Source organism: Melopsittacus undulatus, chromosome 4 (genome assembly GCF_012275295.1).
Source record: "Melopsittacus undulatus isolate bMelUnd1 chromosome 4, bMelUnd1.mat.Z, whole genome shotgun sequence".
NCBI lineage: Eukaryota > Metazoa > Chordata > Aves > Psittaciformes > Psittaculidae > Melopsittacus > Melopsittacus undulatus.
Window position 1 is genome coordinate 16,261,635 of NC_047530.1, and position 20,921 is coordinate 16,282,555.

At 39.0% G+C, this 20,921-nt stretch overlaps 1 protein-coding gene across 3 annotated transcripts in view; it reads left to right on the forward strand.

Annotated features, from left to right (window-relative positions):
* SIPA1L1 (signal induced proliferation associated 1 like 1) overlaps positions 1 to 20,921 on the forward strand; it is a 219,205-nt gene that overhangs the window by 122,912 nt on the left and 75,372 nt on the right. For all 3 annotated transcript variants that reach the window (XM_034062574.1, XM_034062575.1, XM_031051950.2), the window contains one exon: positions 18,423 to 20,243. In XM_034062574.1, the coding sequence (XP_033918465.1) occupies positions 18,746 to 20,243 (1,498 nt within the window). In that variant the 5' untranslated portion in view covers positions 18,423 to 18,745. The remainder of the gene's footprint in view (positions 1 to 18,422; positions 20,244 to 20,921) is intronic.

Below are 20,921 nucleotides of genomic sequence, written 5' to 3' on the forward strand. Positions count from 1 at the left end.
TAATACTCACAGGAGCAATGCCCATCATATTTGGTCTGTGCAATGTAATGAACTGGAGAATTTCAGCATCATGTAACTGAGATTATTACATCCAGCTTACATTCTGCTTTTTTCCTCTCACTGCAGTTTCTCCCTTTCCTCACATTCCACATATACTTGCAGCAAAAATATTTTCTGATGCTATACTTGGAAATTTTCTCCTTGAAGTAAAACAGTTAGTGGGGGTTAATGCAATGACTTTGCAATTTGATACCAATTCTGAAATAATGTCGTTTGAAAAATGGCAAAATCAGTCTGTTACCAGTGCACAGGGTCATTTATAATATGTCAGCATCACAGACTGATTTGAAAACATCAGTTATACAGTACAGTGGCATAGTGGAACCACACAGCTCTGTAACACCTAATACATGCAGATTTTTCATGTAAAGATAGCTACTGTTGATGATGTAGCTGGTGTATAATATGCTTTTCACCTGGAAATCAAAGGTTTTCTTTCTGTTTTAGAAAGAAAGCTTTGTAGTAGCTTCACTGTGAACTGATGTATGAATGGATGGGATAAATAACATTATTTAAAAAAAAATGCTATTATGCTTCTGTCTTCTTCAGGCACAGCCTTTTTGCTCCTTGTTTATTTTTTTTATTACCCAGATCCTTTCAGACTGTTTAAAATAATCTGGTACCTTGTCACTCTTCTGTTTTTCATTTACATCTTCCCATTATCTCACATGGCTTTGTCAAAAGATTTTCTGTTTGGGAGCTGTAGGTGGAGGCTGCCACTCACACTAGCTAATGTTAGCCTAGTGAGTGTGGTTTTATAGGTTTCATCTATATAATCAGAGGGGAGAGAGCCAAAGTCTTACCAGAGCAACCTGACTTACATTATCATGTTTTAGTTTTAGTAGGGTAAAGATACACAAGGTTTTCAGGAAAATAGCTTTTTATTAGAGGGGTTGCTGTGATAGGAAAAGTCCTCAAAGTAGCTTTTAAAATACTCTTGTTAGATATAGCCCTTATATTGTGATTGCAAATATTTGCAAATTAACAAAACATTAAAATGCTTATTTTTGTGATTTGACAGTCAGTCTTGTGAGTAGGTGATGCCTCAGCAGTAAGTCTTAAATGAGTATTTTGAAGTCAACTTAGTTTTGAAAGTAATTTATTTTTCCAGAAGCTGCATTAGTCTGTAACTCCCCAAACCTGCTGTTGGCATCCCTTCTCAATATGTTCTTTACTTTGTTTGCTTTGGGGCTTTTTTTGTTTGGTTGGTTGGGGTTTTTTTTGTTCCTGAGTTTATTGCCTGCTCTGACCTGATGACCCTTTTTTTTAAAGCCATTTCAGTCACTTACCATGTTGATTTTGGGAGGTATATTTGCAAGACAGAAGTAATAGCCGAGTTTTTAATACTGCAAGTTATGGGAGTCATAGTTGAATCATGCACACTTGTCGGTTGCTTTATAGAGATTTTCTGTTTCTAGGGTAACAGAACTGCTTGTTATATTTCAGTAGCCGTGACTTCACAGGACCTAACTACCCACCCCACCACCAAACCCCCTCTTCCTTTCAGAATGTCTGAGATTCTTTTAGCTTTTTGGTGCCTAGGAGCCTTGAACTAAGGTTTTCAGAGATCTGTCTGCAATATCTGTCAATATTTTCTTAAGTTACAAGAAGTTGGTTAGCATTTGACATTCCATATGTGTCATTAGGGAATGTCTCTTGCTCATCTGTGTATTTATCAACAATGAAAAACAAAAAAAATGATACATGCAGTTCAGTATTCTCTTTCTCTGATTCTCTCTCTCTTAAGAGATCTCTGCAACTAGCTGTTGTTGAATCTCCTCACTGTTGAATCTTCTGCTGCCACCTCAAATCATCATCATTATCAGACTTTGGTGTCTTACTGTCTTTTCCATACTATACATAACAGTATTGATCTTCATGTTCCCCAGTGTTGGTAGCATTCTCTGTGCAAGTGATCATGTAAAAGTCCTTTTGGTTACATCCTGTCCTTATTCCATTTAGTCATTCATTAGGACTTCCCTCTTTGTCGTAGAGAGGGCTTTAAACTGGGTTTGAAGGTGGAAGGAGATTATACCAGGCTTGCTAGAAATGAGCCACAAGGTATCATGCCACTGCTTGAGTCCAGATCCACGGGGCAACTTAAGTGTGTATATGCCAATGCCTGCAGCATGGGCAACAAAGAGGAGGAGCTGGAAGCCATTTTGCAGCAGGGAAACTGCGCCATATTCAGCATCACAGAAACGTGGTAGAATGATTCATGATTGGAGTGCCTCAGTGGATGGCTACAGGCTCTTCAGAAGAGATAGGCAAGGAAAAAGAGGTGGTGGGGTTGCGTTGTATGTCAGGGAGTGCATCGACTGCCTTGAACTCAGTGTTGTGAGTGAGGAGTCTGTTTGTGGGCGAAGATCAAGGGGAGGAGGTCAACCAAGCAGACATCCTGGTAGGAGTCTGTTATAGACCACCCAGCCAGGATGAAGCTACAGATAGTGTTCTTCAGACAACTGGGAGAAGTTTCAGAATCACTTGCTCCTGTTCTCATGGGGGACTTCAGTCTATCAAATGTCTACTGGAAGTACAACACAGAAGAGAAGAAACAATCAAGGAGATTCCTGGAGAGTGTGGAAGAAAACTTCCTATCCCAGCTGGTTAGTGAATCAACTAGGAGGTGCCTGGATAGATTTGCTGTGATGGAGAAGGACTGGTGGGTGATGTGATGGAGGCTGTCTTGGGCAGAGTGATCACAAAATGATTGTGTTTTCAGTCCTTGGAGAAGTCAGGAAGAAGGTCAGCAAAACCTCCACCTTAGACTTCCGGAGAGCTGACTTCAGCCTGTTTAGGTTGCTGGTTGGCAGAATTCAAAAGCTATGTTGGTGAGGCCCTCAATGATATGGGTTAGTGGTGGTCCTGGCAGTCTTGGGGTGGTGGTTGGACTTGATAGTAAAGGTTTTTTCCAACCTAGTTGATGCTATGAGTCTATGGTTGTATTACAGGATGTAGGAAATCAGTCATATATGAAACAGATGTGTCTCATACTGCATGATTCATAAAGAATTGTAATAGATCTGTAAGGCAGTACTTCTCTCTCCATTACATCATTCTGTTTTGATCTATTATTTTTGGTGACATTAACTGTAGTAATTTTTCTTATGTTTAATGATTACATGGAAGACTTGCAGCATTTTTAACCAGTCAAGAACATCCTGGGTAATACGAATGTCTTGTGAGAAATCTTGTCATCTATGTTATATTACCTTCTGAAGTAATTACAGTGACCAGACCGTTATGCATGTGAACTGTAAAGACTCAGAAATCTGGTTTGCGCCATGGCAGAATTTGTCTTCCAGTAATTATTTTTTTTTTGTTGTTGTATTAAGAGAAAAAAGATTCAACTTTATTCGCACTTCTGAGGTAATGAACTACTCAAGTATCAGTAATTTCATGTGTTTAATTTCAGAGAGATATTATTTATTCTTTCCTCACAGTTTATATGGTTGAAATTTGCATCTAGAGTGATCACTAATCCTCAGTGGAACTTCTGGCAAGTCTGTATTAAAGTAGAGCTGAGCAGAGATATATCTAAAATCTTTACTTTGAAGGAAAACAAATCTTTTCACTACAGAAAATATATTTTGGAGCACTTCTGTGATCTTAGAGGTCCATGCTCACCAGGAAGTTTCATAACTTTGGTTTTATTTGAGCCATCTCTCACTACTCAAAAAAACAATTTTTTGGCTCACTGAGTTTAGTAAGGATGACTGGATGGTTATGATGAAGAACAAAGTAGGAAATAAAGCATCCATAGAACTAGCCATGCAACGTTTTCAGGTGGAACAGCTTTTGGCACTGTGTGACCTGCTTCAAATAGGTTTGTCTGCTCTAATCTCATTGCTGTGCTCATGTTAGGCTTGAGGATTAGAGGAGGTTCAGTGAGGGTTATAACCCAAACTGAGCTGACAGGATCTGATTTTATCTTTTTTTTCCTTCCTTCCACAAACACATACGTGCACATAAGTCAGCTTAGTTACACTGGCATCTTTGTGTAAAATCCCGGAGGCTTAGACTTTCATGGGTATTGAGTATTTCCTTCAGTGAGGGGATGAATTGTGTTTTGGGAGCTCTGGTTTCCTCATCTGCTTGGGTTTGTCATCTGTTGGAAGTGTCCCTTTGCAACAGGCCTGCGGAAATTCATCAGTTGCCTCACTGGCAGTGAGGAGCTTCTGTTCAGTCTAATCCCATGAGAGACACCTCTTGTTTCTGCTTAGGTTCAAAGGCAGTGGCTTGGCACCCTGTATTTTACTAGTGATGTAATGGTAGCAGAACTGAGTTCTTACAGGTATGTAGAATCTGAAGTTTAGAAGTCTGCTGGTGTTATTGCTGTCTCTGTGCACTTGCAAAGCACTGACTGAGGTATGACATTACTGTGTTTGCCTGTGTCCAGCGCCCTCCATTTTGGGGTATGTTATGCTGAAGGATGCTTGTGAAAATAGACCCCACACTGCTGCTGTCTTAACCAAGGGCAGACTTTGCTTTTTGACAAAGACTCAGTAGTGCTAATATCATGCTGGGTACTGAATCAGCTGCTGAATTTGTCATAAAAGATTAGTGTTTTTTTTTTAGAAATTGTCCCCAGAGAAGCTTGGTGTTCCAGTACAGAAAGATCATTTGCTTTCAACAGCAATGGAAGGATGTATAAAATCATTTAGTCTTTACAGGGTGAAATCAAGACCTAATTTATCCTGAAATGTAACAAGGAGAATGCAGAGTGCAGTCCTTTTCTGATCACAAACCCTACCAAGACATTATTTGCGATGCTTCGCAATTACTGACATTCTCAAGTAGTTTTCAGATATTGATCTGCCTAACAGATAATACATGATACAGACAAAAGTTGCCTTTCAAAGTAAAACAAGAGTATATACAGAACCAAAAAAGGAAGTGTGCATGCTGAAGAAAATACATCGCTGTGAATTGTAGAAGTCACGTTTGGCTTCAAAGTTCTGTTTGTGGTACTAAAAACTCCTGAAAAATTATAGCAGGGCCTTCAGCTTGTGAACAGGAGATGTGGCTCCAGCTGGTGCACTGGGAATCATTTCAACTTTGTCTGAGCATTAGCCTTCAGAATCTACTCTCTGTAAAGGCTCTTGATGGACTTGGGGATTGTGCTGGGGATTGTGGTGGAAAGTGGAGCTGAGGAGGATTGTGCCATGCCTGACATAGCAACTAGCTACAGCCTCTATACTGATGGACAGTTCAAGTCCATTCCTGGGGTTTAAAGTTGTCTGTTAAGGCTTTTGCAGTCATATATGGTTCCCCCACTGTACACACCTCAGGGGTGAAAACTGGTGCGAGAATGGTATTTCTCTTTTTCAGGAAGGGTTAAGAAACATTCTTGCTTGCAACTGTTATCAATCTGATTTTATATAATGAACCATAATCAGAAATAGTATGCAAGGCTGATTAAGGCTGTTGATGCAGTGAAACAGGAATACACCCACACATGTACTTTCTGTAGGTAATTTGCTTTTGAAGGTTTGGTATTGGAATCTAAATGATTTCAAATCTGGTTTCATTTTATAAAGTGTTTTGCATTGCATGTAAACCAGAAACAGATGTAGATATTTCCTTTTACTGACCATGGCCGGAAAAAAAAGAAATCAGACAAGGCAAAAATTCTTTTGCATCACACTCCCTTAGTTTTTAATGCAAAAACCTCAAATAGACATGCTGGACTATGTTTCGGACTCAGAAAGAGGTAGGTTTATTTTTCTTGTTTCTGCCAGATACTGTAACTCAGCTTACACAAAAGACAGTAAAACTTCCAAAGAATAAATTTCACTGATCTTGGGCTGGAAGGACAATTAAGACGCATACAAGGTTACTTCTGCTTTGAGATTGGCTTTTGAGATTGAGGTTGGCAACGTCCAACCATACACCTAAATTTGCCTCTTATATTTAAAGATGGCTAGATGAAGTGCCAGTTCTGCTGGCATATGTGTGCTTGTAATAGACTGATTCTTATTTAAATTGCAAAGTGTGTTTTTTAGGTGTCAGTGCCACCTTGCTTGTTCTTTTCAGTTTGTATCCTGCTCTGCCAGCTTGACTGTCTGGATTCGTGACCAGAATTGCTTATGTTGCTTGTCCCTGTATTGCAGTTCTCTATAGGTTGCTTTATGCAATGCATTGTGCACAGATTTCCACAGTCACTCCTTAAGAACTGGTGCATCTGATCAGCTGAGTATTATTTTCCTTTGCAGTTACTGGAGATAACTGTGCATTCACTGGGTAACTTGTATAGCTGTCTTTAAGTAATGCCTATTTGGATGTTTTCAATTGCTTTTATTATATAGTGTATGTTAGAACTGTAGAACATAATGTACCTACATCATCAAACCAAGGGGTGTCATCTACTTGTTGGCGAATGCTGAGGTATCTACACAAGGGAGAATTTCTAAGTAGTGAAAACTCTCCCTCAGTTTTCCATATATTTAGAGTTCTCCCTCTATTTCAGTTTATGAAATCCAACCTGAACACCCACTCATAGCGCAGTACTCCCAAGAAATGAATCAACCAAAATATTAATATCTAGCTTTATTTTCTAAGCCATAAATGTTGCAATGGTGCAGTATGCAGATTTCTGCTGAGTAACTGCATTTTTTTTCTTTCCACGTTGTTTATTCACCCTTGTAAGTACTTGAAATATTTTATATGTGGAATAATAATTTACGTAGAACCAGACTGGCCTTCATCTTGTGTTCTTCTGCTTTCCCATGTGCAAAATGAGAGTGTCATTGGAAAATTTGTTCATTTAGCAGAGTACGAGGCTTGTGTAGTTGTATTCTGTCCTCTGCTAGGTTCTTAGATCTCTTTACTGGTTTATCCGTCAGTCTTTTGCATTTCATATTGAAAGCTTCAGACATCCCTTTCAGTTTTTAAAGCAATATCATTAACAGTTGTAACACATTTATCACCAGATGCTATGCTCAGAAATTAATTTCAGTTGTTTTCAGATCCCATCTGTATTTTTCTAATAGATTTTCATACTCCCCAAAATGGTGAATGCTTGCTTAAAACAGTGTTTCTCTTAGTCTTAAAGGATGTTGGAAGTATTTACAGGAAAAATACCAAGAAAAGCTACATGGCATCCTGTCTGGAGGCTGAGCTGTTTATTCCTTTATAGCCATAAAGATGGTGTTTGGGAATATAACTGTGTAATATGTGTGGCTGTCAAAAGGACAAAAAGCTCTTTTTATGTGTTTTCTCTAAAATAGCATAATGAATTCTTTGGGGATCTCTGATGTGCCTGCTTATGTTACATAAGAGTTAGAAACCTAAAGCTTTGTTGTTGTTTTTTTTTTGTGGCAGATTTATAGTGCCTCATAATTTAGATATATACTTAATGGGTGTCATAGTAAACTAAGATGGTTTTCCTTTTTGGTCAGTGGGATGATCCCCATGCTTAGCTCTGAATTAAACCAAATAATGTATTCCTTGGACAAAAATTATAGCTGTTTTAGTTTTAAAATGTCCATTATATTGGAGGACTGAGAGCTGTTGCCATAAGCACCACCCAAAGAATATAACTTGACTGACTGAATCGGTTTTCATACCTTCTGTGTGAACAGTTTAATTGTATGAAGAAAAATGTTATTTCATATGGTTATAGTTTTTATTTGCATGTAGGCATAAAGTAGGCTTCAGAAAACACAAAATATGGTTCCAGAAAGAAGAATGCACCCAATGTTCAGTTTCTCTCTTTGGGGTGGAGTATGTTGGAGAAATTAAGCATACAGTAATCTACCAACATCAGTAAAATACTGGTCTAGATGTTTGCTAATTGTAGTACTTTAGAATCCTTTGCAAATTAATACATAACTAATTCTGAAGCCTTTTTCAGTGTTCCACTGAAAGGATGTCAGAGTCTGGCTTGGAAATAGGATTGCACATTTGAGAGTTAAATGACTGCAGGTGAAATATGGAACTCATGGGCTAACTGAAATAAAAATAATGGAAAACAAGAGAAAGTGAAGTGTTGCTGGAAGTTATTCCTGCTTTTGTATAAAATCTGTTGCTTACTAATTAATGGCTTGGTATTTGAAATCAATATCTAAAAACACAGTTAACATTTTTCTTTAACCACCTTTTTAAGCTACTTTTATTATTAAGGGGGACTTGCTTGTTTGTTTTTTAGTTAATTCTGCTCTTTTAAACCATGTTCTTCACAGTGATATACCAGTGTTGTTTTGAGGTGTTAAAAGTACAGTAATACAAAACTTGTAATTTAAAAAACCCAGTAAATTGGCGCATTGTTGAAAAGAATATTACTGAGTTTTCAGGGTTTTTTTTCCCTTACGGATTTATAGTAGAAGGCTGTGGAGAGCCCAACTGAGTGCATTTCAATTTGAATGTTCCAGGTTTTGCTTACAGGTCTGTATCTTCCTTTAAGACTTTTAGTTGACTTCCATTCTTGGTGTTGCACACTTGACTGTGTGTGTCAGTCACTTGGAACAAAAGCCACTGTACTACGGGCAAGGATTATTTGAGGATTACATTCTTCCTTATCTGTTCAAACACGTGAACTGTTACGATGATATCTCTCTTACTCTCTGTAGCCCTTGTATGACTTTATAGCCTGGTCTGTGGTTTTCAGCATCATTATTTTCATGCTGTCCTTACGTGACCAAAGCTTGATTAACATGAATACTTAATACTCTTCTGCCATGGAGCCTGTTCCAGGCTATTAGGTTCTGTAATTCAAAATTTCCTCTAGAAATGTGCAATGACATTTTGATGGTGTTAGGTTTAAATTTATTTGCTTTTCTTTGTAGAACAGTAGTGAATACTGATTCATCAACCATGTAAACCATTAGTAGTTTCTTTTTAAACTATTGCAGAAATGATGTGAGGATTAATTACCAAGTTTGTTTATGCTATATTTATGTAGTTCTGTCAAGTATTCTCAAACTTGATTTTGAGAGTTAGCATTAACATCTTGTCTGTAAATATATGTAGATATATGTATACGAAAATACACGTGGTATGTATACCTAGATGCAAAAGCAGAACACCTTTTTTTAGGGGAAAATACTTTAATTCTGTGCTATTGTTAAAGAATGCCATTTAGAGAGACCAGTGGACATTTTTTAATAGATTATATGGAAGGTGATAATTTTTTAGCTGTGTACTTTCAAAATACTGTATTTCAGCAGTAGCCTGAACTTGTTTTTCACTTTCAAAAGGGTTTAGAGGGAAAAGGTAGTATGTGACAGGCTGCTGAGGAGGCCTGGATACAGGTGAAGAAGTGATGCTGATGCAGGAATGGGAAACATAATGTGGGCATCTAATAATCTCCGTGTTAATTCTTCTGTACTGCAGGAGGACCTTTAAAGCAGGACCTTTAGTTGCAGTATTGTGTTCAGAAATGTGTGTGAATAGGAAACATCTCTAGATGGTTAATATGGGGGTTGTTGGAAAAAAGGCCTATAATTATTAGATTTAGCTTTCAATTCTGAAAAGCTGGTTTGGTTTCTCCTTTAAACACATGACTCTGTGATCAATCAACCTATGGAGAGATGACACTGTGGAGGTTTGGGAACTGGTGACTTTCATGAAGACAGCAGAGCAGCTTCTTGAGATTCTTTTGGCAAACCATAAGCTTAGGGAGAAGCGACTGCAGTGTGATAGAGCAAAGGAATAAAATGGGTTTGGGGAAAAATATCTTAAACCACTAGCAAAATTATGTGGGATGTCACAAGACACATGGTGTTGACTGCTGGTGGGAACATGGCCAGTGGTGCAGCACAGACACCCCAGGCTCAGTTCTGTCTTTGTTTCCGGAATGACTTTGGTGCCAAGACAAACTTGTGGCTGGGTTGGAGGAGGAGGAGGGTGGCATATGAGCCTTTGTGCTGTAGAAGTATGAACGAGGATGCAAACCTCAGGCAAGTGCATCTGTGATACTGTAATTCATGTCAGTTACGCTGAACTGTACCCATAGCATGTATCAGCCTATTTCATTTGGGGTTTGTTTTTTAGCCTGTTTGTTTTTTGTTTGGTTTTGGCTTGTGACTGTTCCTAAGCCAGTTTTGCAGTATTGGGAGTTAGTCACTGGTTAACTTGGGCACTTTGCAAAGAAGCAACTTTTAGAGTCTGCATGCCAGGGAGAACAGTCTGTTCCTGGAACCATTAGGCAGGGATGCAATACATCAACACCTAGAAACTGAGAAACACTGAAGAGAAACATCTCCTTAAAGGAAAAAAAAAAAAAAGAAAAGAAAAAAAGGGGGGTGGGGAGGTGTAAGAGGAACTCTTTTGTAGTTGCTAAAAATCAGCTTTCTTGAGAAATGGTATCTGGGAGCTAGAGTATTTTGCTCTTGTGTTTTGGCACTGGTTTAGGTTGCTTTCTAGAGAGCAAGTGCTGCTTTCAAAAATAAACTATTGCTGTTAAGTTTCATTCCAGGAATAGAATACAGTATACCATACAGTAAGGATTGTATTTCCCAGATGCTGTAAGTTAGCTTCCAGGAAAGGGATTCTGCATTTAATTAACTGACTGACACTGGTACCAAAATGGGACCTGAGCACTGAAGTCGGAATAACCACATGCAGTGCCTTTTCTCTCTCCCATTGTTCCAGTTAAGAGGAGTTTTAAAGAGTTTGCTTCAGCAGCAGTTGCTTGAGTACTGTGATATGATTGTCTTGATTAACAGTTACAAAATTGATGTGAAAACAGAGGACACAATTCTGGCTTGAGATGCTGTAGTGTTCACATGGAAAATAGTGAGTGGGAAATCACAGTAGAACAAAATGTATTAGAATGCACAGGTGGGGTATTACTGTACCGTGTTCCTTTACCTCTCTGAGTTTGATAGCTTTCATTATGCTTCATTTACCATCCTGTTATGTCAAACATCTTACCACTGAATGCAAGTGACTATGATTATTGGGTATAACTTCATGGTTTTCTGCACCAGGAGGCCAGCTGGTTTGCTGTGCTCTGAGCCACCCAGTGGTTTACAGCCATGGTTACCCAGGCTTAAAGCCTGAGGGAGCACATTCTGCCATGTGCAACAGCACAAACTCAACCTTGCACTGTCCTCTAGTGACTGCATGCCCTCCAGTTCCTTCATCATGTGGCAGAGCAAGCTTGCATTTGCCTGCAGGAGTGCAGAAACTGATGGTAGTAATTCACATTAATTACTATTATATCTTAAAATCAATGTAACCTTGCTTGGATTCATACATTTTAGCATGAGCTACTTCAACAGATAATGAACTTAAGAACAAAGCACCATTAAATCAGCAGATCAGTGCAAGTGGTCATTGTGCATATGGCAGCTGATGGCACTCAGTTTCCTTAGAGCAAAAATTTTCTTCCGAAGGCTAGGGAGCAGATAAACATTCAGAGAAAAAGGCAGAAATGCCAACTTGCTGACATGTACATCAGAGGCAAATTTCATAGATAACAGTTGGGGTGGGGAGAGAAAGAGAAGTTAGGGGACTTTGTCTTTCGTACTACACAGAGTTGACAATTATCACAAATACAGTTAACGCAAAACCAGCAATTACACCAAGGGTAATAAAAATAAACCCTGTAAGCTAGTAAATATTGAACTCTATTCTTCAAATAGTCTCTCAGTTGAAAAGAGCTTCCTCTGAAAGGTGACCCTTTTAACTTGTCCTCAATTATAATGATGAAAGTAATCGTGGGGAAAAAAAAACAACTTAATAATAGGTAGTTATGTAAAGCTAGGTATTTCTAAAGATTAAATTGAATTTTTCTCCTCTGAAGAATTAGTTTTATGAAATGAGACATTATTTTGTACATGCAGTAATGTAACTGGCTGATAAATGAGTATTCCCCCCTGCCCCTGGGATTTGATCTGTATTGTAATTCAGGTAAAAATTTGTGACACAAATAGATAATCTTTCATATTTTAAATATTTATCATTGTTCTCATCTATTTTTCTGGTTTCATAAGAGCTGCTAATTTCAGGTTTCATGGCAATGTCAGTTCTTTTCCCTGTAAAAGCTAACAATGGCTACTGCTTGTAGTGTTTGTGTATTGCAATGCATTTCCTAAGTTCGCTAAATTTCAGTAAATGGTGTGGAATAGAAATGACTTAATGTATACTTTTAAAAATTACAGGCTATAAAATGTTATCCAGCGCTCCTTATTCTACAGTCCTCAGTATTTTAAAATACCCCCAGTGATATGTTGCTTTTACCATCCTGTATTATATATTTAGAATAACATTCTTTGGGGTGGTGCAGGGGAGTGGTAGGGAGGTTTGGCAACAGTGAGACATTTCTAGGATGTAAAAACTGATTCCCTCATTCCCAAATATTTATTTGTAAAATGCCACTTTTTAATGAGGGCCAATGGTGAAATATAAAGTCTTTCTCTGGAACATTATGAACTTTGCTAGGGATGATAAAGATAACAGGAAGGGATTTTATAGATATGTAGCGGCTAAAAAACAGACTAGGGACAACGTAGGCCCCCACCAGAAGCTATCGGGAGAACTGGCTACGCAGGATTTGGAGAAGGCTGAGGTTCTGAATGACTTCTTTACCTCAGTCTTCACTGGCAAATGCTCTGACCGCAGCACCCGATTCTTGGAAGTTGGACACAGGGACTGTGAAAACCTAGACCTTGGGCCCACTGTAGGAGAGGATCTGGTTCGAGACTATCTTAAGAACCTGAATGTGCACAAGTCCATGGGACCTGATGAAATCCATCCACGGGTCCTGAAGGAGCTGGCGAATGAAGTTGCAAAGCCACTGGCCATCATATTTGAAAAATCATGGCAGACAGGTGAAGTTCTCAATGACTGGAAAAAGGGAAATATAACCCCGATTTTCAAGAAGGGGAAAATGGATGACCCAGGGAATTACAGAGCAGTCAGTCTCACCTCTGTGCCTGGCAAAATTTGGGAGCAGATTCTCCTGGAAGGCATGCTAGGGCACATGAAAAACAACAAGGTGCTTGGTGACAGCCAGCATGGCTTCACTAGGGGAAATCCTGCCTGACCAATTTGGTGGCCTTCTATGATGGTGCTACAGATCTGATGGACAGGGGTGGAGCAGTTGACGTCATCTACCTGGACTTGTGCAAAGCGTTTGACACTGTCCCACACAACATCCTTGTCTCTAAATTGGAGAGACATCAATTTGATAGGTGGACCACTCAGTGGATAAAGAACTGGCTGGATGGTCGCATTCAAAGAGTTGTGGTCAATGGCTCAATGTCCAGCTGGACATCAGTAACGAGTGGTGTCCCTCAGGGATCGGTGTTGGGACCGGTCTTCTCTAATATCTTTGTTGCTGACATGGACAATGGAATTGAGTGTGCCCTCAGCAAGTTTGCCAATGACACCAAGCTGTGTGGTTCCGTTGATAAGCTGGAGGGAAGGAATGGCATCCAGAGGGAGCTTGACACATTTGTGAGGTGGGCTGATGCCAACCTCATGAAGTTTAACCATGACAAGTACAAAGTCCTACACCTGGGTGGGAGCAATCCCAGGCACAGCTACAGGTTGGGCAGAGAAGAGAGTCAGAGCAGCCCTGGGGAGAAGGACTTGGGGGTGTTGGTTGACGAGAAAATAACATGATCCGGATTCAGTGTGTGCTTACAGCCCAGAAAGCCAACTGTATCCTGGGCTGCATCAAAAGAAGTGTGACCAGCAGGTCGAAGGAGATTCATGTTTGCTAGGATCCTGCCCCTCTACTCTGCTCTTGTGAGACCTCACTTGGAGTATTGTGTGCAGTTTTGGTGTCCTCAACATAAAAAGGACATGGTACTGTTAGAACAAGTCCAGAGGAGGGCCACGAGGATGATCAGGGGACTGGAGCACCTCCTGTATGAAGACAGGCTGAGAAAGTTGTGTCTGTTCAGCCTGGAGAAGAGAAGGCTGCATGGAGACCTCATAGCAGATACCTCCAGTATCTGAAGGGGGCCTACAGGGATGCTGGTGAGGGACTATTCATTAGGGACTGTAGTGATAGGACAAGGGGTAACGGGTTGAAACTTAAACAGCAAGGGTTTAGACTGGATATAAGGAAGAAATTCTTTCCTGTTAGGGTGGTGAGGCACTGGAATGGGTTGCCCAGGGAGGCTGTGAATGCTCTATCCCTGGCAGTGTTCAAGGCCAGGTTGGATGAAGCCTTGAGTGATATGGTTTAGTGTGAGGTGTCCCTGTCCATGGCAGGGGGGTTGGAACTAGATGATCTTAAGGTCCTTTCCAACCTTAACTATTCTGTGATTCTATGATTCTAATTTGGTGCCCCCAAATCTATCTCTGTCAACATTAGAGTATTAGGATCATTACTATCCCTGATCCTACAATATGAAGTCTCAATATGTTCCCAGCAGATAACAGTAATTATTAAGTCTGTTAAAGTAGGACTCTGTTGTGGGTAATATCTTTGCTTTGTAAGAGAAAAGAGCATGATCCCACATAGACTATGTCTAGGAAGAATTGTAACAGGTTTACGGATTCATGTAACAGGCTTGATCTCCTTTTTTTTTTTTCCATTTATCTAAACTAGTAGTTGTTGAATTGTCTTATTTGCCTACCTGAATCCAATATCGAAACTGATTAGTGTGCTGTAGTTGAGGGGTTTTTTACTATACTGAGCTGATTTGAGTAAAACACTTCTTATTCAACTGCTTCTCTTTGCTTCTTTGTAATCCAAATTCGTGTGGATGAAATCTTGACTGGTAGGTCTTCATTTTCCTGGTGGCTAACTTCAGTTATAAGGAATAAGAAATAAAGATCTCTTGACTTACCAGCTTTTTTGGGAATGATGTAGGACTGCAAAACAACCTTGGGATTGTATTTGCAAGGACCTTTGAAGTTTGATCAGAATGGTTCTTTGTCCTGCAGCTGGAACTCCGGTTTTGGAGGAGGGAGCAGGGTGATGGAAGAGTTGTAAATAGAAAAGAATGAAAGAAGGCTTGTAGTACATTTTGGGTTGAGGATAGATGCAAAGTTCTCTAGAGTTTGTAAAAAGCAATGAGTAAACTTTGCTTCAAGGACTTGAGACCCATTGTGAACACATCCTTAGACTGCTTTGCTAGTTACTGCATGCAGTCTGATAAGCAGATTGTTGGCTTTCTAAGCTTGTTCTCTTAACTGGTTTTTAATTAATTCAATTAGTACTAAATGTTCATGTACCTCTTTTTGTAGATTTTGCATATGGTTTTCATTTACAGCTTTTTAGATGTAGCTGTTCATCTGAGTATTTTGCTGGCCTCTTCACTAAGTTCCATGAATTTGGAGAATCATACAGGTTTTTGGTTATTCTAGTTTGTGCTCACCATATTCTGTTCACACAGATATTTATAGCTTTACCTTGATTAATAATACTTTTAAAATAATGAAGTAGTAACAAAATAGGAATTGATACTCTTCATAATTAATGATCTTGTCTTTTGAAGTAGGTACTGTACCTATTTTGCAGTTACAACTAATTTGAATAGATTACATATTCTGTGTTAGTGATTCTACTACTTAATATTTTAACTTTCTGCAGGTTTTCCAGTTCATAATATCATCTGATTATTGGTAACAGATGATGCTCATCTAAATCAAATGTGATTCACCCTGTCTTTGCATCATGTTTTGCAAGCAATGAATGCGAGAAAATATCAAAGTACAGATTGCTATTACTGTTTCTTTTTCATTAAATTTAATGACCAGTGTACCCAGGACATGTGCCTTAGGAGTTTTTAATGTTGTCAAATGTAATGCTTTTATTTTGATTAGAGCTAATTGAACCATTTAAATCAGACCATTAGGTCTCTCTCACTGGGACAGAAGGGTCTAGGAAAACCACCATAGATGGGTAGTTACAGTCTCAAAAAATTTTAGACTTAAGTGATTTAATTCATATGAAGATAGACATGGACCAGGGTGGAGTTCAGTTCTTTAGGGTATGATATTAACTATTAGCTCAATCATTTATTGCCTATATTCCAGCTGCTACAGCAGTTGCAGAAACCTGCAGAGCATGAAACAGCTGGTCCCCAGAATGAGACATCCCTAATGATGTGTCAGGAACACAGCATTTCCCTTGGAAAAAGTACTGTGTGGTTGTGTAATTTACAGTACCATACATACAACAGGTCAAGAATAAGCTTCACAGACCACTTAGTTTTTTTTTTTTTAATATAATTTTATGTATAAGGGTATATACATATATCCTCAATTATTTATGATTGTCATCCTGGAAATTTTCAAAGGAAAATAGTTTGGGGATAGGGAAAACTGGTGGTATTTGGACGCTTATATGGTCAACACCAAGTTTGGCAGCTTGTAGAAGTGCTCTGTGAACTTCTGCCCTTAAGTTAATGAGAAACTTGTGCGAGTAGGTTATCTGTTTCTGTAAATCCCAGCACTTGGGGGTGGGGAGGAGATGTATACTTTCCTTTTGGAGATATTTATGATGGAAGGGGAATGGTGAGGGACAGTAATCTTGGGTTTCATTGCAGGCTATGAAAAGGAGGATGTGGTAGTGGACACTTGTACTTCAGCCTGTTTTGTGTTCCGCTCTCAAATTCATTTATCCTTCACTATGCCTTTTAGCCTGTTTTCCCTCTGCCCTAAATCCTTAACAGTTTTTATTGTATTTTACTTCCATTCTGCCTATTAAAGCAATCTTATGTAGCCCTTTAGAAAGGGCTGTGCACTGTTCCTGTTTCCTAGAACATTAACTATATTTGCTGTGGCACAGTTGAAAAGCATGGGCAGAACATCAGGTTATGTGGTGGCACACAGCAGTTGCGTCTTTAACTTCCTTGATCTGATTGTGCATTAAGTTGTTTCACCACCTTGATCAGTTCTCACTGGAGAGTGTCTGAAATTTGTGTGTAGTTACAGCTGAAAATTCAGTGGTTTTGCAAGAGCTGTGCGGATAGACTGCCTTTCTGAAGTGTTTGTATACACAGAAAAAAGCTGCTGATTCAGCAGCGACATGGTAGCAGAATTGCAGGGAAAGTAACTGTGCTAACATAAATAGTTGTGCAAATACATTAATACCTTAGATCATTTGCACTGTTAAGTGATGCGGTCAGCTTGCATTTCAAGTATTTTTATGTGTTTAGCTTTATATACATAGAAGCTATTTAAAAGAAGTGCCATCTATGGCAAATAAAGTTAAAACATGCTGCTTTTGGATGCAGAAAGTGTCCTGCCTGGCTTGATATTTAATTAGTGTGGAGCAAAATACTCCATAGTTTTGAGAAACAACTGCAGAAAGTACTGGTTCTGCCAGAAGCATTAGAAAGCCTTTATTAGTAGACAATACTGTATTGTCCATGTGATGATGGTTCAGCAGCATTTCTCTGCGCACATTTAGCAAATATTTAAAGGCCACATCTTGTGTAATTGGTTCAGCCTTTGAAAATTATTAACTTCTTTGTGTTAAAGGATGTACACAGCAATGAAAGATTTTATCTTGACAGTCTCATGCTTTTGTCTCCTACCAGCCAGGATATATTTGTGGATTGTTCATTTTATCTCCTCAAAGGGTAGTGCACTAAATGCTTTGTAATCACTTCAGTACTGATGAGGTATGGGAAAGCATTTAATTTCCATGGCTTTGAAAAGATGGATTATAGAGAAGCCATGGCAGACAATATTTTGTTAGCTAGGGAAATAAATGGAACTTTTCAGATCAAGTTACTTGAAAGTATGTGTTTCTATTTAACTTGAGTCTTCTTATATGTTGTGAATTCTGGCAGAGGCAATACATGCTTTCTGGACTATCCAGCTAATCTGCAAATAGGGCTGAGCAAAACACAGGATGTTGTTGACAGCCATTCTCTATTACCACTTTGTAATCTTTTTTTGTTAATTAGCTTCCTTCCTTTTATTTGTTAGCATATCGTAGTAGTTTACATTAATAGCAAAGTTGAGTAGGCATTGTTAATACCTAATTGCAGCCAAGGATGTATGACTTGTAAATAGTAAGTTCTTTAAAGCATTTACAAACAAAATTTGGAGTCCTGATCTGACTCTTCTACAGTTTCTGCAGTGAATGGATGCTCTCTGTGTCCTTCAGCTGAGGAAATTAGCTCCCTACTTCTGCTTTGTATATCTGTGCACTAACACAACTAAAAAGTATGAATAACCAGTTTATAAGGTAAAAACAATAAATGTATTTTGCTGTGGGATCCAAATGGAGAAGTTTTTTTTCAGAAAGCAGACCAACAATATTTGGAAAACTTTTCACCGCTATTTAACACAACTCTGTGTTTTTGAGGTGACAGTCAATGAGGTGTAAAAACATGCTTGTTAGAAATAGTAATTCTGTGTAATAATTACATTGATAGCTTTAGTAACAAAAAAGTTATGTATGAAATGATTAATTTTTCTGTCTTCGTTTTTCTCTGTTTTAGGCTTAAAAGAAGCATAAACCATTGGATTACAACTCTGGCAGTTTGGAGTGCAAGGGATGTTAAACCAGTTTGAATGTATTGGAGCATGGCTACTTCTTAAAATGCAGAAATTAAAGGGAATTGCTGCTTATCAAACCCTACTGAATATCTGAATTTTCTAGACATCCTGCATTTAACTGTGTCCTTAAATATCCATGATTAAGATCTCATGCAACCATTGTATATTTTGGAGTCTATTCTCCAGCAAAGAACTGTGCATTTAAAAAGCAGAAATGACTGTGTTTTCTCTTGGAACTTACTAAAGTTGAACATATTGAAAGATCATGACCAGCTTGAAGCGGTCCCAGACCGAAAGGGCTGTTGCCACTGCGGTATCAGTTGGGACAGATGGCACCTCAAAAGTCCACTCGGATGACTTTTATATGAGGCGCTTTAGGTCACAGAATGGCAGCTTAGGTTCTGCAGTCATGGCGCCAGTTGGACCTCCTCGCAGTGAAACTCCCCATCATGTTACCTCTACCCCTGGAGTCCCTAAAATGGGGGTCAGGGCAAGGATTGCTGATTGGCCCCCGAGGAAGGAGAATATCAAGGAAACAACCAGATCTAGTCAAGATATTGATGCATCAAGTTGCCTTGACAGCATGTCTTCTAAAAGCAGTCCTGGGAGTCAGGGAAGCTCTGTTAACCTGAATGCTAGTGATTCTGTCATGTTAAAGAGCATCCAGAGCACACTTAAAACCAAGACCAGACAATCTGAGAATCTAGACTCCAGGTTTCTTACACCTGATGGCTATCCCAGTTCCCCAAGGAAAGCTCTTCGCAGAATAAGACAGCGCAGCAACAGTGACATTACCATAAGTGAGCTTGATGTGGATAGTTTTGATGAATGTATTTCACCCACTTTTAAATCTGGACCATCTCTGCACAGGGAGTATGGCAGCACATCTTCCATAGATAAGCAGGGAACTTCAGGAGAAAGCTTCTTTGACTTACTGAAGGGCTATAAAGATGAAAAGTCTGATCAGAGAAGCCCAGGTACAAGTAAGCTCAGTGAACTCCTGATTGCCAGTGGAAGCAAAGGCTCAGGGTTCTCTCTAGATGTGATAGATGGGCCTATTACTCAAAGGGAAAACCTGCGACTCTTTAAGGAAAGGGAGAAGCCACTCAAAAGACGCTCAAAATCGGAGACAGGAGATTCGTCCATTTTTCGTAAGCTGCGCAATGCCAAAGGTGAAGGGGAGCTTGGGAAGTCTTCAGATCTTGAAGATAACAGGTCAGAAGATAGCGTCAAGCCTTGGACTTGTCCAAAGTGTTTTGCTCATTATGACGTACAGAGTATTTTATTTGATTTAAATGAAGCTGCAATCAACAGGCATAATGTCATAAAAAGAAGGAACACAACCACAGGTGCATCTGCTGCTGCAGTAGCATCACTTGTCTCTGGACCCTTGTCCCACTCCGCAAGTTTCAATTCTCCAATGGGCAGCACTGAAGACCTGAATTCAAAAGGAAGTCTCAATATGGACCAGGGGGATGATAAAAGCAATGAACTGGTGATGAGTTGTCCTTATTTTCGTAATGAAATTGGTGGGGAAGGGGAGAGGAAGATCAGCCTTTCCAAATCTAATTCGGGTTCCTTCAGTGGATGTGAAAGTGCCTCATTTGAGTCGACTCTGAGTTCTCATTGCACGAATGCTGGAGTAGCAGTTCTGGAAGTTCCCAAGGAGAATCTGATCTTACATCTAGACAGAGTGAAAAGATACATTGTTGAACATGTTGACCTTGGTGCATACTATTACCGAAAATTCTTTTATCAGAAAGGTAGGTAAATTTTATTTATCCTTGTGTTTTATTCACAAAGATTAAAAAAGAAAATAAAATCCTAAAATATGAGAACTTTCTTCCCTGTACATAAAGACTTAATGCACTGAGACTAATGGCCACTTGCAAAGTTAACATTTGCAACAGTCTTTGGACATTTTGATATCTTAATCATCCATTTCAAAACGTGTGTATATTTTAACTCAGTAATATATAAAGATAAAAATCTGTTTTCCTCACAATTTTCATTATAGCCATTGTTCTAGACAGAAAACTCTTATTTGTCATATTTTGTAGAAAGAAATTCTCTCTCTCTGTATAAAAGTGTGTTTTGCAATGGTAATAATGTATCTGAAAAAATAGTACAGTTTCCTTAATACATGGTTCCACTGAAATGAAGAATTAACCATTTCCATTGGAGTTGTGCAGGAAAAAAATTCCGATCAAGGCTTTTTGACCTACAGAAACAATGAAAGCCCAAATATCACGCAGATATCCCCCCTCACCAAAATGATGCTGACACCATGTGATGCAGATCTTCCTGCCTGTTCTTCCTGATTCTGAAAATGATCAAAAAGGAGTGCAGAATAAAGCCTTTTAAAGTTTGAGAGTTCTGTCTGTAGGACTGTGTCCTTTCCTGTGGTGTCTCCTGATGGATAAAATTAGTCTAATGACTAA